Below are 23,814 nucleotides of genomic sequence, written 5' to 3'. Positions count from 1 at the left end.
GTCAGAGCTTTTTTATTATGCTGCTTTGGGGCTGGGTAATAAATACTGACTTCAGCAACAGGGCAGAGATCCTGAAAAAACTTAATAGGAAATTCTGCCATTGGTAGTAAAAAATTTCTTCTTTTGTGGAAGTCATGTCACTGCACACTATTGACAATTCATGTAGAACTGAATTAACCTTTCTGTGGTGTCATGGCATCCCCGTCAGAAACGTTATCAAGTTATCCAGTTCTAGAGTGATAGGGCATGAAAACAAACCTTTCTGCCCATTGAGTCATGCTGACCTTCAGCCACCTGTTTACATTATCCAACTTTAACCTATTTATTTATTCTCCCAACATTTGCATTATCAAAATGAATGCAACGAGGATCAAAATCAGAGTTGTTATCACTGACTTGTATGAAGTGAAATTTGTCATTTTGCAGCAGCAGAGCAGAGCAAAGACATAAAATTACTATAAGTTACAAAAAGGCATAAATTATACAAAAAAAAGGAATAAAGAACTAGTGTTCATGGGTTCACAGACAGGGGAAGAAGGTGTTTCTGAATCATTGAGTGTGGGTCTTCAGGGTCCTGTACCTTCTCCCCGAAGGTATTAATGAGAAGAGATGTCCCGGATGCTGCAGATCCTTAGCAAAGGGTGCTGCCACCTTGAGGCATCACCTCTTGATGATGTCCCTAAAGCTGGTGCACATGTTGGAGTTGGCTGAGTCTGGAATCTTCTGACGCCTTTTGTGTTCCTCATGCAACCAGTCAAAATGCATTCCACCGTACATCTATGGATACTTAAAGTGTTTGGTGACATATCAAATCTGCTGAAAATCCTAATGAAGAAGAGCTGCTGGCATGCCTACTTTATGGTGCATCAATGCGTGGGACCTAGGATAGATTGTATGACTTGTTGACGTCGAAACTTAAAGCTGCTCACCCTTTCTAAAGCAGGGAGCATACTCACACAGTTGTACACACGCAGTTGGATCCACAAATTATTAATGATAATTGCTTTCTGAAATAATTGCAAGCATGAGCCAAAAGAATTCAAATGCCTGTTACTAATTGAAGCTTTACAAGCTTTTGTTATCTTCAGGAGGCATCATTAATGAACCTTAGCATCCATCATTAATGAACGTCAAACTCGGGTCTTTCCTCTTCCCATTACCACCACCAGGAAGGAGAGACAGAAGCCTGAAGACCCACACCCAATATTTGAAAACCCTCCACAATCACATTTCTAAATGGTCTACAATCCCATGGACATTATTACACTATTCCACTTAAGGACTTTTTTTTATAACTTTAGTCTTTTTTAATTTTTTTTTTTGCTGTACTGCAGTGCCAGAGCAGCATATTTCACAATATATGTCAGTGACAATAAACCTGATGCGGTTTCTGTTTCCTTTGGATCATGGCAGTAAAATGTTTGTAATCCTTTTCTGATGTGATCTAGCTTCATCTTTGACCAACTGTATATTTTGCAATTTATTGTTCGCCGTTGTAAACAGACCTCTGTGTATTCAGTTTGAAGGATGTTCAATGAATAATTTAGTTATTTCTGGAAATGAGTTTCCTTAATAACCTATTAAAATGCCAAATGCACTTTGCACATTGCATGAGCTACATCCAGTATAAATGATCTTTATGATTGTAATCAACATTAATGCTTAAAGTGCAGAAGGTAAAACTGCTCTGTAAATAGATGAAATATTGCAACTACTCTGCTGCTTAATGATGGTGAGAATCTGGGGATGGCTTTTATTAGTTACAGCTTCTCAAAGCTTGGTATGTAGATATATATTCAATGCCTTAAAGAATATTGTTTAAAATACAATATATTGAGTCCACTAACGAAAAACAACTGCAAAAGGTTCTACTCGTAAATCGTGGCCATTAATATATTTAATTTATCAAATAATTTCAAAGTTTAAAGTACATTTATTATCAAATTATCCATGCACTACACAACCTTGAGGTTCGTCTTCTTGCAGGGAGTCTCAAATCAAAGAAACACAATTGAACCCGTTCAAAGAAAACCCCACACATGACCCAGCGGGTAAAAAATAAGAACAAGTTGTGGGAACAATAAAAAGTAAGCAAGTAACAGCAACTACAGGGTCACTAAAGGGAAGTCCTCAGTGCTCTGCTGGTGGTTGAAGGCCACAGCTGCAGAGTCAGTTCAGCGCTGAAACGCCCTGACCAAGTCACGCAAATAGTAAAAAAAAGGTAGACAAAAAAAACATGAACATGAGCTGCGGAGTCTCTGAAGCAAGTCCACAACTGTGGGGTGTCTTCAGCACCGAGGAGAGCCCATCCAAAAGACTAATGGTTGCAGGCAACAGCCGCTCTTGAACCCAATGGTGTGCGACTCAAGACCCCTTCACCTTCTGCACGTATATGGCAGGGAGAGAGAGACCAGTCGAACGCAGTCGGTACGGAACACCTGTTCGTTTTCTGCTCTTGTTCTGGACGATTTTAATCTTATTCAACATTTTAATCAGTGTGAAGTAATGGAGCCAGCTACAGGTTCGTGTTCTGCCTTTAGGGAACAACACAGAATCTCATTTACACTGAATCCCCCAGGAGTTTGCAGAAGTTCCAGGTCGTACATTTGACCCAAAAATGCATTCTTAAAAGGGAAATCTGTTTTAACAATTTAACAGGGTAGGGTCAGTAAAGATAAAGATATTTTATTGTCCCTCCTGACTGGATCCTGTTCGACCTGGCCCACTATCCACACTCATTTTTCTGTCATCCTTTTTGTGCCTCTTCTGTTCCAAGCAGCCTACAGGCTGGTAACCTGAGCGATATCATGAAGAGGTGCTTCTCAAAATGCAACAAGCTGGATTCTGAGGCCCCGCCTTGGGACATCCAGAACACTTTTTGATAGCTTGCCATTGACCAAGACTTGTGACCTATTTTTAGATGTTGCTGATAATTAGAGACATATGAGAATAATTCATAGACATTTATTAAAAACAAAACAATTATGAATAAAAATGAAATATTAACTGAACTTAAAAACAGCTTTGTCAACCAAAAATTAACCAGAATCATAAAGTGAAATACTGAAACCAACACAAACCACATAGTATTTTAAAGAAGGTCAATTTAAAAATTGCAATGAGCTGGTTGTGCTGCTAACACTGTCTTTGGCTGACATTAAGCTGAAGAACCTAATGCCAAGTGTACAAGTCCCTCAGCTCAGTATTTCAGTGCCCCAATACTGCTCTCAATGCTGGGAAGCTGCTTAGTTGAGCAGGCATCTGACCTCTGACTCATTTCTAACATTCACCTTGTAATATGTTGACACAATAGTTAAGGACAAGCCAAGCCATTAAGGAGGACATCCCTAGCCGTGCAACCAGAGATGAGGGTAATTCAGCCCGGTATGTTATGTGTGTGTAACTGTGTTGTGCACCTTAGTCCGGATGAATGTTGTCTTGTATGGCAATATATGTGTGTATGGTTGAATGGCAATAAATTTGAACTTGACAAGAGATCCACCAGAATGTTGCTTGGAAAGAAGGGCTTTCATTACAAGGAAAGATTGGACAGGCTGGGCCTGTTTTGCCTGGTGTTCAGAACACTGATGGTGATCTTGTAGATGTTTAAAAAATTGTGGAGGTCATACATAGGATAGAATGTTAGGGTCCTTAAAACTAGAGGCTTAAAGTGAGTGGACTTATTTAAAGGATGTCTGAGGCACAAGTTTTCATACAAGGGATGGTGAGTGTGTGGAGCAGACTATGAGAGGATGTGGTAGTGGTGGGTATAATTATATTTAACAAACATTTAGACAGGTAGTTGGATAGGAAGGGTTAAGAGGAATATAGCATGGGGGTTTAGGCCAAAAGGTCTGTTTCTATGTTGCACCATTGCATGACTATACAGCTTGGCACAACTCCAGTGATTTACTTACTTACTTAGAGATACAGCACGCGGTAAGCCCTTCTGACCCTTCGAGCCACGCCAACCCCCGACAAACCTGTATAACCCTACCTGATCATGAGCCGATTTTCAATGACCAGTTAATCTGCCCAGTAAGTCTTTGGACTATGGGAGGTGAGCGGCGCACCCAGAGGAGGCCCACACATTCCACAGGTACAGGCGGCACCGGAATTCAACTCCGCACTCCACAGTGTCCCAAGCTGTAATTGCGTCACACTAACTGCCACACTAAGCTTGTGATCATCTTGTTTGTGAGGGCTAAGGTGTGTTTACTTACCCCCATCCCAACCCTACCTCCATATCCTGGTGTCATCAGCAGACAGGGTAACACTACGTGCATCATATGAAGTTAAACAAAATAAGAGAAAACTTTAATGTTTTCTAGTTTCTAGTGATCATAACTTTAAACAAGCTGTGTACTATTAGCTCAGATTACTTACTGTTACACCCAGTCTGATTTTGCAGAAAAGGTCCTTTATTACTTCCTTCCTTGTTGACTCGGAAATAATGATCCAAAAACTCCTCTGTGTATTGTGGAAATGAAGACAATGGCTGGGAATACTCAGCAAGTCAGGCAGCACTTCTGAATGGAAAAACATAACATTTCAGATCAGTGACCTGTGACTGAAGATATTAAATGATAAAACTGATGACTTTGCAAGTCAAAAGGTGGTGTAAGTGGGGCAAGTGAAGAAAGAAGATGGGTTTTAAGGGAGCTGAAATTGGAAGAAGTCAAATCATAATTTAATATGGTTGAACGTCAGGATGTTGTAACTCGGGCTTAACTTGAGCTACACTGGAACAATGGAAGAGACCAAAGGTAGTGAGCTCAGAATGGTGTTTGGATGAGGATTAAAGAGATGGGCAATTAGAAACTTGAGATCCTATTAATGACTGCAATATCTTGGGTTAAGCCCTTCACACCTATTGGGGCAAAGGTCACTGACAGCAGCTCACCAGGGCCCTCTCTCCTGGACCAGTCTTTCGAGTTATCCCAGATGTAGCCCATCTTCTCTTTCCTCTCCCAGGGATGAGGTCTTTGGAGCTTATGGTGCATTCTGTAGCTCTAGGTTTTTACAGGATGATGTTGCTAGCCGCATGCCCAGCACTCCTCCTTTGCAGCCAGTCTTGGGAAGATTCATGGCAGAGCTGGTTGCAACAGAGTGCCTAAGTATTTTCCTCTAAATGTGGAGAACACTTCGCACAGAACCAAAGGGATTTTTAAATTGAACGTACCTAACTGGAATAACTGGAAAGATTCTTTGGTGTCCTGCAAAGTGGGAAAGGTAGAAGCAGAAGGACAGAAGATGATTCTGCTAGAGTTCCTTGGGAAGGTTCAAGGGGAATTGTAAAGATATTTGGTAGTGATGAAGAAATGATTCTTTGACCTGGAGGAATGGCCCTTCCGGGATAACTAAAGGGGTTCTCAGTGAGGCATATATCAATAGTCTCAGCATCACACACAAAATGCTGGAGGAACTCAGTAGGTCAAGCAGCATCTATGGAGATGAATAAACAGTCAAGAAGCGATGGGGAATAGAAGAAAAGGGGAAGAGGAGGGACTTTTTTTTATCGAAAGGAGAAGTCAATATTCATGCCATCAGGTTGGAGGCTACCCGGGCAGAATATAAGGTATTGCTCCTCCACTCTGAGGGTGGTACGAAAGGTGGCCGTGGACTGACGTGTCAGAAAGTGAATGGGAATTGGAATGAAAATGTTTGCCCACTGGGAAGATCTGCTTCTGGCAGATGGAGCGGAGGAGCTCGATGAAGCGGTTCCCCCATGACTGGTAGAGGAGCCACATTGCGAGCACCAGACACAATAAAAGACCACAGCAGTTTCATGAGTGAAGTTTTTGCTCACCTAGAGCCCTGAATGGAGGTGAAGAAGGAGGTGAATGGGCAGGTGGAGCTCTTTGGACACCCACGGGGATAAATGCTGGGAAGGTGTAGGAGTGGCAGGTTGTCCATTCGCCCCTCTCCACTAATAACCCTCCCATTGCTCTAACCTCAGCCCTTCTCACCTGCCAATTGGGTCCCCTCCTCCTCCCCTTTTTCCTATGGTCCTTTCCCCTCTCCTATCAGATTCTTTCCTCTCCAGCACTTCATCTTTTTTGCCCTATCACCTTCTAGCTATTCTGCTTCCTCTGCCCTCCCTCAGTCTTTTTATTCTGTCATCTTCCCTCATTCTTTCCAGTCCTCAAATAGGGTTTCATCCCAAAGCATTGACTGTTTATTCATTCCCATAGATACTGCCTGACCTGCTGAGTTCCTCCAGTATTTTGTGTTTGTTGCTTTAGATTTCCAGCATCTGCAGAATTTCTTGTGTTAGTAGTCTTAGCATGTTGGAAGTTCAGATGTATTGTTGATATAGGACTTTCTTACACAAGGTATAAGTGCCATGAAATTTAGATTTTTGCAGGCACAGCACAGTACATGGCAAGACATGTACAAACAGAAGTTAAAACAAGTTAATATGTCATGATCAAAATGTTGACTGTACAGGCTGGTGGGGAAGCCAAGGTACAGAAGTTTACAGGCTAAGTGCTGGTAGATGGTGCTTGATAGTCGACATACTGGGTCGTGGATCAATTTCTGTGCTGTATGCTGTGAACACTATGGCTACCATATATTTAGCACTTTGTTTATCCTGGTCAATATTAGTTACCTTTAAAGTCTTCCAAAATTACTGTTTTTGTTGCAGCCATTTTGAAATCCAACACGATTTTTCATCTTATCTCTTCGGTGGAATACTTTTCTGTTCCCCAACTCATGCCAAATTTATACAGTTATAGAACAATAGTCATTGATATCTTTGAGAATTTCATAGTCGTAAAGCATAGAAGTAGGCTGTTTGGCTCAACTTGACCATGACAAGCCTACTGTAAATACCTATCTTAAACTAAATCTATTTTCCTACATTTGGTCTATATCTCTCAAAACCTTTTCTATCCATGTATCTGTAGTGATAATTTGTAAGAATATAGTACCACAAGAACATTGGCTTGTGAGCAAAGAGGACTTTCTAATCCATTAGAGTTTACATATCATTGTACAGCACTAGTGGGTGGTCAAACTGGCACACTGGCTTTACCTATTTCTTTCTCTCAACTTAATGTAATTTTGTAATGTACCAAGAACCCCATCAATTGACTGTCCTTGGTTATATGGCAGAACTTAAATAGTGAGAATAAAAGGTTCAAGAGGGAAGAATGACAACAGGTTGAAAAACAAACAAACTTCAGAGAGAAAAACAGTATGAAACTAAACATAATCTTAAATAGAAACCATTTTGCTTTATGTGGCTAATTAGTGCAGCCAGAACTTGGGCTTTTAGTATCCCCATTTATTATAGAGAAAGCATCTTTGGGAGGACCTAGACTGGAGACATATGTTTTTACCATGGAACCTTTAAGCATGTGATGTTACAAATTGGAGTGAAGTTGCACACTGTGGAAGCCTGGTATCAGTCCCCATCCTGACATTAAACAGGGGAAAAGAGGCAGATTGTGAGTTGGTTACATGAGAGGAGGTCTCTTATTTTCCCTAAGTTGCATTTATGTCAGCTGTGCATTCTTGCAAAAGTGATTTTCTAACATTTATTGGAAAAAATGTCTTAAGCTTCAGAAATACGGTTTTTGTCATCAGTATTTATACTTAATGTTGACAGACTTTCATAGAAAATGGTGTGAATTCAAATGTATATCAAATATTATATCAATTTAATACTACCATATTGACTTCATAACAGGAAGAAATATCCCTAATCTATGTGACATATTGATTTGCAATTAATGAAACCAACAATGCTGCTCGTTTTATCATCTTGGAATACCGTATCATGAATTATATTGCAGAATGAAGCATTTCTAAAGTTCTGTTAAGTCAGCAAAATGGAAAGTGTGGTAATTATTTAGATAATAAAGCTGTAGGAGACCGTCCAGGAAAACTGTTACTGTGTTTGACTTGTTTCATCAATTAATATCAATGAAAAACATTTGTTTCTGAAAATCCTGTTATTTTCAGTCTCATAGCAGTTGCCACGTCATGCAGCAGAGTGGCAAGATATGAAATTAGTTGGGGAGAGTAGTCATAGTCATAGTTGTTTACATAGATAAATAAAAACATATTTTATAGGAGTCATATGCAAGGGTCTGTTTTCAGTTTCTTTTTAATTTTATGATTACCATTAGCAAATCTAGGAAGTACGTGAAAGCTGTTAAATTTCATTTTACATTCAGCATAAAACCTTAACATTAATCATTTTGTTTTACAGAATTGCAGCAACGTTGAATGTACAAAAATAGTCTGTTATGTTGATCAACTGCAGAGAGGGCAGAGTGCGGTGCTAAAAGTTTGGTTTCGCATGTGGGTTCAGACATTCCTAAAGGTAAATGCAAAATGGTTAATTGAGAGTTTTATATACAATACAATAAATTACAATATACAATAAATTACATTTATACAATAAATTTATATGCTATAAATGAAAAGGCCAATTCTGAACGAACATTCTTAAAATGCCAACAATTTAAATTTTCTTTGGTTGGATTGATTCACTGGCTCTCCATATTAAGAAAATTGTATATCCATTCACTTTAATGGTGCCTCATAATTCCTTCAAAGCTGCACAAATTACTTAGACGTGTTTGTCATATCCATAAGTTTCCCAATAATTTTATCCTGTTTCAATGTTCTACATCTTTTTTCAAATGCTGGCTCTCTTGCTGCTGCCAAATCTTCTTATTATCTTCTAATACGTTATTGACCAGTCACCATAAATGTTGCATAACAACACAGAAGAGGATGGTTCTTAACGTTACTTAGTCAAAGCACTTCACATTCCATGCTGTATGACACTAGGAGTTAGATAGAACAACTTGTGCACAGATTCTTTATCAAACACGTTCTTGATTATGTATGAATGTGGAAGCAGCTAAATGTAATGCACAATTAAAATACAGATCGCCACTGTTTTGGAAACTTCACAATTCTGCATAATAGAAAAAATAATTGTACAATACTCCAGACCATGAAAATCAAGTAGTCATTGAATTATTCAAGAGAAAGACTTGATTTGAAGCTAAAAGCAAGACATTTTAGTTACATTGCATATTTATGCCCAGATTTTCAGGTATCATGTTCTTCTTTACTTAATTAATTTTGGAAGTTTGTACTCAAGAGCTCTATAATATACAGCTGCAGAATGAGAGGCAGTCCCAGAACCACCGTTTCCACTTTTTCCCAACGGGGAAGCAGTTTAATTTTAAATTTTTAACATGCTGTTTGGCGCAATTGCAGCTGAAGAGCCTTGAACTGCCATGTAGTAACATAACCCTCTCCAAACTTTTTCAGTTTCACATGAGCACCATTATAAAGTCCAAGTCGACAGTGTCTAAGGCACCTCTGGTCTCACCACTCCCAGCGCCATCTACACATGAACTTCTGCCCAATACCTTTAAGAAGGGGGTAAAGAAAGGGAAAGGGGAACAAAAGGAAAATAAGTATTAATTTGTGCCTTGTAATCAGCAACAGAATATAAAAGCCGTCTCTCTTGAAACTAGTCTTTGGCACTTTTAGGCATGGTGGCAGGAGTCTTGGACAATATTTGTCTTTAATTGGTTTACAACAACAGACACCTAAATAAATCAAGATTTCCTTTTGAACTAAAAATTGAACAAGAAATTATATTATGTAAATCAACATTCTTATGGGCAACACAGTATCTTTTTTTTATTGGTTCAAAAACCATTCAATACTATGCATATGTCGTCAGGCAGTGAGCAAACCAAAATACATTGCAGGGTCTATACCTTGCTGCCATTGTAAATCATTCTCATTCCATGTCTCGAATGTTTGAACTGGCCTTCATATGAGGTGATGTAAGGGCTTCCAGTGGTCCATTTATCTTCTGCCCCTTCAGGGAGCTGCTCAGTCACCCCCAGGCCATGCTGATCTCGCATGTAGATGATTGCAGGTACAGTATCAACAATCCACAAAGCCTTGTTGAGGATCCCGTGCAACTTCTGGTATCTTTCTGCAGTGATGGAACCACGTGGAGTATGGCTGAAATTCTCTGTTTGTCATTTCCTTTATGCTTGGCTGGGCATGAATTTCTGGATGATCATGGGTGCTATTAAAGCTTTTGATATTTGTTAGCTGAAGTCGATCAGCGACAACTTCTGTCTGAAAAACCTAAGTACATTTTACCTCTTTATTTCTACTTTTGTTTTCATTTGATACTTCATCAATTATGTACCACTGTTGTTTAGTCCAAGCTTGCAGGTTTTAAGCATTATCACCCTATTAAAGATGCTCCATGAGTCTTGTTCTGGAATGTTGTTGAGCACCTTTCTCTGATTACTATGCCTAATAATTTCCTTGTTTCTTTAAATGATCCATTTTATAATTATATACCCAGCTACAGTCCATCAGTGAAAATAAAAAAAATGCAGATACTGCAAATCTAAGAAAAAAGTAGAGAATGCTGGAAATACTCAGCAAGTGGCATGCCTTTAATGGGAATAGTCAATATCTCAGATCAAATACATGTTGTCACCTGCAAGGTGTGTCTTCCCCCTCTGCAGTTCATAACTCCCACACTCTTCTGTCTGTTTTTTTGGCTACATTCTCACTCTCCACCTGGTCCCATTCATTCATTGACCAGATAATCCTGTTTACATCTTTTGGTCATGGCAACTCTGATTTTATCACTTCAGAGAGATTGACTCTTCCCCATTCTCCTTGCAGCATAGAACACTTCTTTTGCTTCCTTCCAAGTTCTATTAAAGTGCCTTCAATCTGAAACATTAACTCGGTTTCTCTTCCCACAGATGCTGCCTGACCTTGTAAGTATTTCCAGCATTTCCTGGTTTTTGCCGTCTTTTGCTTTTGTACAGGTCACACTGCAGTTACAACAATTGCAATAAGATAACTTCAATGTTCCTGTCATTTTCATTCCCTCTATTACTAAGAAGACATTGCTAAAGTCACGCTGCATGTCAGACAGCATAAGTGGACAGAGCCACTGATAATCCATCTAAATTTACTGCTCCGAGTATTCAGTATTTTCTGTTTTTACATTTAATTTCCAACATCAGCTGCATTTTGTTTTTGTAAATCTTTTTACAGTATTTTGACTGTTGGGATCAACTCAGGCTTCCCTGTTGCAAGAGTAAGGAAGCAGCCATGCAGTCAGTAATACTTCAGTTAAGTTAAAAGGCAAACAAGCAAACTTAAGAGCAAGAAAAGGCAGTTGGGTCCAACTAACTTGACCGAGAACTGCAGTTAAACCCAAAAATCCATATGGAATGAAATTGCTAAGGTCAATGTTGAGAAACATGGCCTATGCTGTCCACGTGTTCAATAATATTAAACAATCACTAATGCAATTTAAGAATGAACTAAAGATTTTCTAGTTGTGTATATATATATATATATATATATATTAATTCAGATTGATTATTCAGAGAAATAATATCTACAACTTGTACATAAAATATCCCAGATCACATCACAGGACAATTATTGGACACAACCTGCTACGGGACATGAAACAAAATATCACGGCAGACATTGAGGGGTGCCTTAATATATGAAAGATGCAGAGGCAGAGAGGTCTGAAGAAGCAACTTCAGAACTAAGAACCTAGACAATTGGAGACACATTCCAACCTTGAGGATTCTCCCTCATTTCCTGGGTCCCAGACCCGAATTACTAGCGATCTTGTGATTCTCACAAAGGAGGGGGCTACTTTGTACCCTTCGGCCCCTCAGAGTTGTGGCACATTCGTAATAATAGTTTTACGCAGATCATATCTGTATTTCTTGAGCTCTAGTTGGTCTCCAGTGATGTAAGCTTGATGTCGCACTGTAAGTGCTGCTTGCATGGAACTATCAGTCCAGAATATTTACAAAATTTTGAATGTCTTTTCTAAAAATAAGATGGGCTCAAGGAGAGATGGGCCGGAGGACCGAATGTAATTAAAGATTGTGGGCTCTGAGTAATTCTGCTTCAAAACAAACATCAGTGATTTGCAAAAACATAACAAAAGTCTAGCATTCTTTTATCATGCTACTAAATTTAGAACTGAACTGGTATTTGACCAGGCTCCAAGCAAAACAGTGATGTCTGCATTGTTCTTTTCTACATAAGCTCCCAGCTCATTGCTGGCCAGTGGGTTGAGGAGTGAAAAGGGAAAAATAACTCTTGGCTAAGTTCTGTGTTAGTGATTGGCCTGGGAACTGGGTGATACTGTAGACTGCAGTGTGCTATCCAAGTTTTTGATGTACCAGTAGACGCCCTGCAGGACACTAACTGGTTACGATTCCCAAATCGCTTCTTGTAATCCTGATACAAAGTTCCGCTGAGCCTCATGTGATCTGCATCAAATTCTGTTGGAGCTGGTGTTTCACAGGGTGTGCTCCTCAAGCAGTAAATCCTTCTGAGGATCATTAACCAATTCTAAACATCTAATGGTTAAAAAAAGAGTTGAAGGAAATCAGCAGAGTAAGCAACATCTGGAAGCAAAGGGATCAACATTTATTGTCCCCTGAGTCTCTGCTCTAGCAGTTTGTTTTGTTGCTCCAGATTTGAGCATCTGCAGTGTCTTGTGATTCCAAATGGTCCAATATTCAAATTGAGAGAATACAAGAAAACAGTAGCAGGAGCAGGCCGCTAGGCTTCAAGACTTTTGCACCATTCAGTATAATAATGGCTGATTTACCACAAACCTCAGCTCTTACTCTGTACCAAATGCGCATAGCCGTCAGAGAGGGAAGGCAGAAAGTTATCAACATGAGAGAATCTGCAGATGCTGGAAATCCAAGCAACACACACAAAATGCTGGAGGAACTCAGCAGGCCAGGCAGCATCTACGGAAAAAAGTACAGTTGATATTTCAGGCCAAATCCTTTGGCAGGTCTGTCAACGTTTCAGGCCAAGACCCTTCAGCAGGACAGTCCTGTCAAAGGGTCTCGGGCCGGAACATCAACTGTACTTTTTTCCATAGATGCTGCCTGGTCTGCAGAGTTCCTCCAGCATTTAGTGTGTGTTGCAGAAAATTATAGGTCAGTTAGCTTAACATTTCTGAAAGGAAAAAAATATTAAAGACATTCTGACAAGGCATTTAATGAAAATTCAAATTTAAAGTAAAGATGGTTATGTTGAGGAAATTATTTTTATTTATACCAATTTATAGAAGTCCTTTGAAGAAACACGTGAGCTGTTGATAAAGGAAGAAACAGAAGTCCTCTGCTTAGATTCCCAGAAGACATTTGCTAAAGTGCTGCATCAAAGTTTATTATGGAAAACAGTATTTATGATACTGTAAAGGGGTACATGTAGGTGTGGAAAGAAGACTGAATGGCCATCAGGAAATAGAGATCAGGTATAAATGTTTGTTCTTCAGTTGACAAAATGAAATGGCATTCTGTGTTAAGGCCTCAACTTCTTATTCAAATTAACTTGGATGGGGGCTACAAAGGGATACTGTTGATTAAGTGAGTGGATAGAGATCTGGGAAAAGGAGTATAATGTAAGGAAGTGCAAAATTGTCCAATTTAACAAGAAAATGTAAGATGATATCTAAATGGTGAAAAATTGGAGTGCTCCTGGTGTCTTTGGGTATGATTTGCAGAATACTGATATGCAGCTGCAGTAATGAGGAAAGCAAAATAATGTGATTGTTTGTTGTAAAGGGAATTAAATACAAAAGTGGCCTCAAACTTTCTTTTACCTTCCCTCATGTGTCAGGTCAGGTCAAGTTTATTATCATTTAACTATATACATGTATTTACATATAATGTATATAGAAACGAGACAGCGTTTCTCTGAACCAGGGTGCAGAGCACTGTAGTATACATAACACACGATAACATGAAGGTAAGGAGAAAAGCTACAGATGGATCACACACAAATAACAAACTAAATGCATTAATATTAAATATTGTAAGGTACAGGACAGCTTAATAGACAATAGACAGTAGGTGCAGGAGTAGGCCATTCGGCCCTTCTAGCCAACACCGCCATTCACTGTGATCGTGGCTGATCATACACAATCAGTACCCTGTTCCTGCCCTCTCCCCATATCCCTTGACCCCACTATCTATAAGAGCTCTGTCTAACTCTCTCTTGAATGCATCCAGAGACTTGGCCTCCACTGCCTTCTGGGGCAGAGCATTCCACATATCCACCACTCTCTGGGTCAAAAAGTTTTTCCGCATCTCTGTTCTAAATGGCCTACCCCTTATTCTTAAACTGTAGCCTCTAGTTCTGGACTCACCCATCAGCGGGAACATGCTTCCTGCCTCCAGTGTGTCCAATCCCTTAATAACCTTATATGTTTCAATCAGTGACACTTCGAATACGATGCGACAGGGAGTTCGGAAGCCTAATGGCCTGGGGGAAGAAACTGTTTCTCATCCTGACCGTTCTTGTTTTTATGCCTTGTAGTCTCCTGCCTGATGGTAAAAAGCTAGAGGATGCTGGATGGGTGGATAGGGTCCTTGATAATACCAAGGGACCTGCATACACAGCACTCCTGATAAGTGCCCCTGATGGATGGTAGGGAGACCCCTATGATCCTCTCAGCTGTTCTCACAATCCTTTGTAGGGACACCTGGTCCTATCTTCAACTGCTCGCATTTCAGATGGAGATGCAACTTGTCAGGATGCTCCCAATTGTACTCCTGTAAAATGCGTTTAAGGTAGCAGGGGTGAGGGGGAATCCTTGCTTGCCTCAATCTTCTCAGGAAGCAGAGCTGCTGCTGTGCCTTCTTGTTCAGGGAAGTGGTAGTAGGAGACTAGCTCAGATCATCCATGATGTGAACCCCCAGGAACTTGGTGTGCTTAACTCTCTCTATGGAGGACCCATGTATTCTCAGGGGGATGTTTGTCCGCACTCTCCTGATTTCCACAATGATTTCCTTTGTCTTCTCCACGTGCAGGCTTAGGTTGTTCTTCTCACGCCAATCCACCAGCCACTCCACTTCCTCTCTATACTCTGTCTCGTCATCATTCTTGATGAGGCCAGCCACTGTTGTGTCATCCACAAACTTGATGACGTGGTTTGAACTGCTAGCGACACGGTAATGCGTCAGCAGTGTGAACAGCAGCGGGCTGAGCACACAGCCTTGGAGAGTGCCAGTGCTCAGCGTAATGGGACGAGAGACATTGCTACCCGCAGAGGGAGGTGTTGAGACCCAGCGAGGACAGTTTCTGGGCTATGCTGGTGTTGAACGCTGAACTGAATTCTATAAACAGCAGTCTGGCCTATGAGACCATATTTTCCAGGAGGGACAGGACAGAGTGGCGGCAGAGGCTATTGCATCATCAGTGGATCGATTTGAGTGATAAACTGGAAAGGGTCCAGTGTAGCCAGGAGAAAGGCTTTAATGTGCTCCATAACTAGCCGCTCAAATAATTTCATAATGGTTGCTGTTAATGCTACCAGATGATAGTCATTTAGGCAGGATACTGTTGCCTTCTTTGGCACTGGAATGATGGTTGCCACTTTGAAAACCAGGTGGGGTGGGGGGGTGGTGACAATGGAGCAGGTAGACTGGAAGCCTGAGCACCGGACAGATTTCATTCACTCCTCTACGAATGTTCATTCCTTTCTCCGTGGCACCGAGGCTGTGAACTGATCCGGCTGCTGAGCGTTTCTGCCCCACTGGTGTGAAAAATGGGGACCAAGGCTTGGCTTGGGCCTACTCTGGGAGTAGATCTGGGACTCACTCTAGTTCGGGATGCTGTTGGCTTGCTTCTACTATTTGCGAGATTTGTTTTTTTTTTCCCTCTGTGCAGTGGTTTTTGCTCTTTTTTTAAATTAGGTTATTCGAGTTTCTTGCTTTGTGACTACCTATAAGCAGACAAATTTCAAGGTGTATAATTAATACATTATTTGATAATAAATATGCTCTGAATCTTGAATCTTTGAATAAATATTAATGGCTTACCTTTTAAAAAAAAGCATTTATAAATTTGTCATAAGGTTATAGAATCATATAGTGATGCAAGCAGGTCTGTCGCCAACCTTATCCATACCTGTCATTGGTTCCTGTCTGTACTTATCCCTCCTCCCAACATTCAGCCTTCCATACTTCAATATTTCAAAGGTGCTCATCTAAGTACTTAAATGTTGTGTGAGTGTCAGCTTAATGCAGTGTGTTCCAGATTACTATTCCTTCTCTGAATGAAAGCATTTTTCCTCATATCACCTGTGAACAGGTTCTCTTCACAGAAATGATAGAAAATATTTCCTCTTATCTATGCCCCGCATAACTTTGTATCAGGTCTCCCTTCAGCTTTCTGAACAATGAAAACAAACCCAGTCAATCCTGTCTTAGCTCACAGCTGAGATGTTCCATGGTGAATCAACTCTGTAGAAAATGCACAGTGTGGTGACCAAATCTGTGCATACTACTCCAGCTGTACCTCATTAAAGACTTATGTACTTGTTCTATAACACCTCACACTCTGATCTTGTATTGTAAGTGTCTGCAAATATCCCTTTGCCTTCTTCATCACCTCATCTACTAGTGTGCAGTCTTGAGGGATCTTTGGCTACGTCCACTAAGGTCTCTGTTTTTTTTAGGGCTTCCCATTCATTGTGAATATCCTAGCCTTATTAATCCTCCCAAAATGTAATGCCCTTGTTTTTCTTTCAGGGTTAATTTCCATCTTCCACATCTTTGCCCATCCTGCCAACTGATCAATATTATTCTGTAGTGAAAGGTTACTCTCCTCACTACCCACATCATCACCGATCTTTGTTCCATCTACAGATCTACTAACTATACCTCCTCTATTCGCATGTGGATCACTAATATGCATAACAATACCAGCATTGAACTTTGTGATGTGCTTTTGCTTAGATTTTGATTTTATGCGTGTGCTCAGTGCACGCAAGCACATGGTATTGAAAGTTTCTATAATGCCTTCAGATGTTTTTGAAGTCAATAAGCAATAATAAAGGAAGGACATAATGGCAACTACTCATCAGATATTGTCCATCCTTGGCAAACTTCATTCTCACTTCTCTTATATACAGTACATTTACAATTGCTATGACATGGATTGATCTAATGACGAGGAGGTATTAACAAACCATTCTAACTTGTCGTCACAGCACTCAGACCAGAAGATTTCTTAGCTACATCCAATAAGGAAATACCTAATCATTAGAAAGAATATGGGAATGACATATTTGACAGATCCAAGTGGTGGTTATTTTTAATCTGGCTGTACCATGAAAAGAGTAGAGATTGCAGTGTTTGGCTTCAAGAATTGGAATCATCTTAGACAGGAAGCTGATACATTGGGCTTGCATTCCAACATGGAAAAAACAGATTTAATTCTGGCTCAGGCAAGGATATTGTATCTGGTGCCATATCTCATCCAAACTGCAATGTATTTGCATTGGCTCACACACTTTGTTTAATGAAAACAATCTAATAGTACATGTCACATTTGGGGAAAATTACATTATTTTCTGTCTTTTTTTCACTGAATTCAGGGTAAAAGGACCCAGACACAATATTGCAACATTTTTTTATAATTGCTATATTACAAAAGAAGAAATTGGAGCCAGAAATCCTTCCCATTTCCCTGAATGGCAATTAGATAACACTAGTTTGGATGAAATGGAAGATAAGCCTAACAGTTTTTTTTTGCAGAATTGCTATTTTAGCTCTATGGCTAGCTTTCAAATATTCCACATCAAAGTTAAATAAGTCAGTCAGCTAAATCTGGATCTGGTAAAAGCTTCTTTCAAAAACTTATTTAGATTGTTGACTTGTTTTCAAACCTAATTTGAATCTATTGTTTTAAAATGGGAAGAAGCAAATGTCAAGATAATCTATGTGAAAGTGATCAACAATGCATGTTGTTAAAGCAACTGATGTTTTAAACACATGGAAATCATAGTGCACTTGACTCGAACAATCCAAACAATAAAAATCAGTTCCTTGATCTGAAAGTAAAATGATGTTTGTGATTCCCAGTAAAACAATAAGAACAGCTTTTTTCACCTTACCAGATTCAGATTCATTTATTGATCACATGGACTTCAAAACTAGAGTGAACTGGACTGGTTGCATTAATGGTGTGCTGAGGATGGCCTGCATGTGTCGCACCAGCATAGCATGCCCATCTTACTCAGCAAAACAACACAGAACACAACAAGCAACAAAACAGCATTGGCAAAACAAGCTGCTTTCCTCCCTCCCACCCACACGGACTGTCCACCAACTGGCACATTATAGGCTGTGTACCATAACATTGCTAAAATCTTGGTGGGCTCTGACAGAATGCTAAAGACCTTTGGTCAACTGGGAAGCAATAGTGGATGACTTTAATTTTCCTAATAATGAGAGGGACTCTCTTAGTGCCAGAGGTTTAGATGGGACGCCATGTGTTCAGTACATCCAGGAATGCTTATTAGCAAATACGTAGATACTTCATCTGTGGAAGGAGGCATATTAAATGTTGTTTAGTGTAGTAGACCAGGCCAGCTGATGGCAGGCAGGAAAACCAGGAAAACTCAGAAAGTTTTCAGATAGTTATTAATAAAAATAAGGTTGGACCTTTTGGAGGGGGTGAAGTGCTAAAATGAGGAATGGTTAATTGCAACAGTATTCTGTAGAAGTTAGGGAGAATGGATTGGGAGCAGCTGTTATTTTGTAAATCCACATCTAGCATGTGGAAGTCATTTAGAGACCAGCTGGTCAGAATTCAGGACGAACATGTTCTCATGAAGAAGAAAGGCAAGGATGGGAAAGATCAGGGACAGCGAATGATGAGAGATGTTGCAAATATAGTCAAAAGTAAAAAGGAAGTATATACTGTATAAGGTTTAGGAAGCTGAAACCAGACCAGGCCTTTGAGGAACATAACAAAGGAGGGAGAGAATGGAATCATGAAGGCTTAAAGGGTCCATGAAATGTCCATGTTGAATAGGATTTTTAAAAATCCCAAAGTATTTTATGCATACATTAAAAACAAAGGGTAACTAGGGAGAGGATAGGACTACGCAAAGACAAAGGAGAAAATTTACACATAGAGAAAATCAGATTCAAAGCAAGCACTTTGCTTTGATATTTACCAGGAAGGGCTTGGAGAAGCCTGCTGATGTTCTCAGGAATGGTGATTTCCAGTAGATGGTGGTATTGGATCTCTTGAATGGTGTTAAGGTAGATATGTACACTGGGTCTGATGGGATCTATTCCAGATTATTGAGAGGGGCATGTGAGGAGATTGTTGGGGCCTTGATAGAGACCTTTGTGTCCTCTAGCTACAGCAAAGTTTTCAGAGGGCATGAGAGTAGCTAATGGTGTTCCTTTGTTTAAGAATAACAGTAGAGAGAGCCCAGGAACTTGTATGTCGGTCAGCCTTACATCAGTGGTAAGGAAATTATTGGAGAAGTTTCTTGGGGATAGGATCCTGAAAAGCGTAGACTTATTATGGAGAGTCAACACAGATTTGCATGTGGAAGGTCATGTTTACAAACTTGATTATGAGGAGGATATGAAGATGATTGATGAGGGTATGGCATTGGATGTTATATCTATATGAACTTCAGTAAACCTATCGACAAGGTTTCTTGAAGTCAGCTGTTCCAGGAAACTGAAATGCATGGGATCCATGGAGATTGGCCAGACTAGATTCAAAATTAACCTGGCCAAAGGAAACAGAGAGCAGTGGTGGAGTGGCATTTTCTCTTGAGTTTGTCACCAGTGCACTTGTAGACTACATAAAAATTGGTGCAGTTGTGGATAAGTTGTCAAAGTATTCAGCAGAGTATAGACAAACTGGAATCATTGGTTCGATATTTTCATTTAAAGTAAAATTGGATAGGTATATGGACAGGAAAGGAATGGAGGTTTATGGTCTGACTGCAGGTCGGTGGGACTAGGTGAGAGTAAGCATTTGGCACGGACTAGAAGGGCTGAGATGGCCTGTTTCTGTGCTGTAATTGTTATATGGTTGGGCAGAGAAATAACTGATATAGTCTAACTCAGATATGTGTGAAGTGTTGCACTTTTGGAGGTGAAATGCAAGGGAAAATTATACAGTAAATGGTAGGTCACTTGATGTGCAGAGGGCTCTTGGGGTGCAAGTACCCAGCTCCTTTAAAAGGGAAACATAAGTAGATAGACATACAGATTGCTTGCTTCAATTGGTTTGTCTATAAAGCATAAAAGTCAGAAAGTCGTTTTGCAACTGCATGAAACTTTGGCTCAGCCTTGTTTGGAGTACTATATGCATTTCTAATCACCACATTACAGGAAGGACATGGAGTCTTTGGAGAGGGTGCAGAATGCTATCTGGACTATAAGAATTGTTTCTCTGGAGTGTTGATGGCTGAGGGGTGACCTGGTGGAAGTAAATACAATTATAAGATGAATCAATAGTGTAGTTGGTTAGAATCTCTTTTTCCAGGTTTAAAATGTCAGATTCTCAAGGGGACAGCTTTCAGTTGAGAAGGAGAATGCTTCGAGGATATGTATGGCAAGTATTTAGTCACAGAGAGTGACTGTGCCTGGAATGCACTGCTAGGGGAAGTGAATAAAAGGAGATATGATCCTAACATTTAAGAGACTTTTAGACAAACCGTGAACTGGCAGATGTGCAGTGTAAATTATCAAGGTTAGTAGTCATTCTAGGGCATTTGCTATGCTGTTCCGTTCCATGTTCTATGTTCAGTGTTCCAGTCAAAATATTGTGTTAAGGTAAATGCACAATCAAATGCCCAATTCTCATTTCAACCTTGAAGAATGCATTTTGACCTATCTCTGCTTCTCATGTTGATTAATTTCATCTTTCGCTGGTGCCATTACAACAGTGAACTCAAATATCAGAATTACAGCTGAGCTGTTTCTGCTGGTAGATAGATGGAAGATTGGTCACTAATGAAACGTATTATCATATTACAATTTTTATATGAGACAACCAGGATTAAACTGTTGGTATTTCACTTTAGCGCCAAAGGAATCTGGCAGTTTATAACTGTGAAGAAAAATTAATCATAATGCTAAAAAAAATCTGTCTTGTAAAGTAAAATATACATCCAATTTTTTGCTCCAATAGTCATATCTATACAGTTTTTTTTCTTGCTTACTTGCAAGAATGATTAGTTTCTTCAAAGAAGAGTGTGAATTATGTTATTAAAAGACTTGCCAATTTTATTCAGTAGTTGCATATTGTATTTGCACAGACAGAATATAACTAAAGACAAAATAGAACATGAAATTAAAACAGACATTGGAGAAATTACCGAGTTGCCTTAATTTTGCAGAAAGTTTTCTGAAGCCATTTTGGAAGAGCTTTAAGGTAGATTCCAATGAATATTTTGCAATTTTATGTGAATAATTAAGTTTTTCTATATTTTCTTGAGGAAAAATGTTCTGAATATTCTACCTACTTTTTGCTTTCAAGTGTATTTTCCTTTTGTTCCACTATCATTTTAGAACACTTATTATTTTCATTAATTTGTTAATAATGCTTCAAAGAGCATTTCTATTTAATGTCATTACAACTATAGCTAAATGATTTTAGATAAAATCTAATTTTTGGCAAAAGCAGTCTTACTTAATCAGCATAACAGACCGTAGTTTCCCTCTAAATGGGTATCTTGCAGCAAGTAAACCAATCACTATGATTGTTTAAATATATGAAATCGAGGCAGGAGTCTTTGAGCTTACTTCATAAGGAAAATGGCTGGTCTTCTCCTTAGAGCCAATTTCCGATAGTGCTCGTAAACCTTTCAGTAGAAATATTGTTTTGTTGTACACAATGATGTATTAATGATCAAAAATCAGTCACTTTCTGTTTTGAATGAACATCATTTCTTAAGTATCTACAGCCTGCTGGATGATGAAATTTCTCCTCATCTCAATCCTATCATCTTATTCTGACACGTATTCCTGAACTCCTCAACCAGGAGTGTATCTAAACTCTATGAATTTTGTAAGTTTCAAAAATGTTTCCTCTTATTCTTCTGAACCTGGACACTATAGTCTCAGTTTAGTCAGTATCTCCTACTGGAGATCCTGGAACCAGTCCAGTAAATCTGCACTGGTGTCTCCTTTCATGCATAAGACGGACAAGGCTACATACATTGATCTCCTTATCCTTGTTCTCAATATTCTCTGTCCATCCTTTCTAACATTATAGGGTCAAGCTATTCACTCCAATGCACAAAAACAATAAGGAATCACTAAAAGTTTGGAAGGCAATAATGAGACCCTCAAATATGTATCTCAAAAGTTGCTCCTTTCAAATTCAATTTCTAATTCATTCAAGGAAATGAGATAAGATGGACCTTCTGAGGATAGGCAACAGCTACTGGAGGTTCATAAAGCAAGAGATATGACTATGTACTGTAGTGTTCTCGCTCAGGTGTAAGAGAACTCTGAACTAAACACCGAGGTAAACCATAGTCAATGAAAACAGGATCGCAGTAAGATTAACCGTTTACTGTTCACTCTTCCATATTAACATATGGTGAAAACTGTTGATAAAACAATACAAAATGTATACAGTATTTGTTTCCTTCTTGATATCACATTTACATCGTAAATACTTGCAAAAGTAAAACTACAACTACATTACATTAAAGTGCAGCATACAGTCAGAATCTACCTACGCCATTGACTGCTTTAAATACACTTCAACACAAACTATCCACAACTCTTTAACTAACAAAAACATAAACCTTATCAACCGTCATTACTTTTAACAGAATCAGCGTTAACATTTTTAATTCAACACATCGATTATCTCATGAACTTACGGCGTTGCTTCACTGATGTTTCTAGTGCGTAGAAAGAAAACTTTTCTTGCGCTGATCCCGCACATGTGAGCCCCCTCCTTCCCGTTTCTCCAAACCGGTCTTTTCCCACAAGACGCGGTGAAACCGGGTGTGACATCATCGCATGCCGCGATATGTCACAGACAACTTTATCACAGAATTTACTTTAAACAATCTTAACTTTAACTAGAAAATGCTAACAAATTAATTACTAAAGCAAAAATATTATAAACTAAACAAATGCCATAAAGGCAACAGAAGTACATTTGTACTTTATTCATAACACTTCTGTGGGAAATTATGAAAAATGATCACCACAATCAATTAAGTGGCGAGGGGAGGGTCGAGGTGCGTGATTGAAGTCGGAGAATGGTCAATGCATGTTTGAGGAGAAGTGGTACGAGGTCAAGGCATGGTCAAGACAGAGTCGGATCGTGCGAAGTGGAGAAAAGTCTGACCAGAGGAGTTTCGGAGCCCATCTACCTAAACCGAGAGCAAGATTGGATTGATCTAAGCACTAGGCCAATTTGGAAAGACCGGGTACAAGCTGGAACATGTTAGTGGGCCAGGCATATCGATGTGACGGGGCCCAGTTCCTAGAGCACGGGACAACCCAGTGTTTGGGCAATTTAAATGCTGGATGGATGGATTAAAAGGCAGGGTGTTGGGACCAGAGGCAATGGACGGGCTGGTTCTGCCCGCTGCTCCATGTCGTTTGCTGTGCTCTTGGCTGCAGTGAGGCTGACACTGTGGCCTGCTCCGGCCATTCCAAGTTTCATGTCTATGGACTCACTTTCATTCTGAATGCTGTTGCCTGCTTTTACTGTTCTCATGATTTGTGCTTTTTTCTCTCTCTGCACATTAGGTGTAAAGTTGGTCTTTTTTTAACACATTCTTTTGGGTCTCTTGTTTTATGGTGCTGTTTAAGGAGACAAAACTTAAGGTTGTGTAATTTATACATACTTTGAACTTTGAACTTCACTGGCTGAGCCTGAATTTAATTCCCCATCCCTAATTCCTTTTTAGAAGGTGGAGGTGGGTGTACCCATGATGCTAGT

The 23,814-nt window shown here is 39.6% G+C and overlaps 1 protein-coding gene across 1 annotated transcript in view; it reads left to right on the top strand.

Annotated features, from left to right (window-relative positions):
- The window catches only part of itga8 (integrin, alpha 8), a 242,751-nt gene that overhangs the window by 190,999 nt on the left and 27,938 nt on the right, over positions 1 to 23,814 (top strand). The window contains exon 27 of the mRNA XM_059972246.1: positions 8,222 to 8,335. Within this exon, the coding sequence (XP_059828229.1) occupies positions 8,222 to 8,335 (114 nt within the window). The remainder of the gene's footprint in view (positions 1 to 8,221; positions 8,336 to 23,814) is intronic.

Source organism: Hypanus sabinus, chromosome 6 (assembly GCF_030144855.1).
Source record: "Hypanus sabinus isolate sHypSab1 chromosome 6, sHypSab1.hap1, whole genome shotgun sequence".
NCBI classification, from domain to species: domain Eukaryota; kingdom Metazoa; phylum Chordata; class Chondrichthyes; order Myliobatiformes; family Dasyatidae; genus Hypanus; species Hypanus sabinus.
This window is presented reverse-complemented; position numbering and strand designations above follow the sequence as displayed.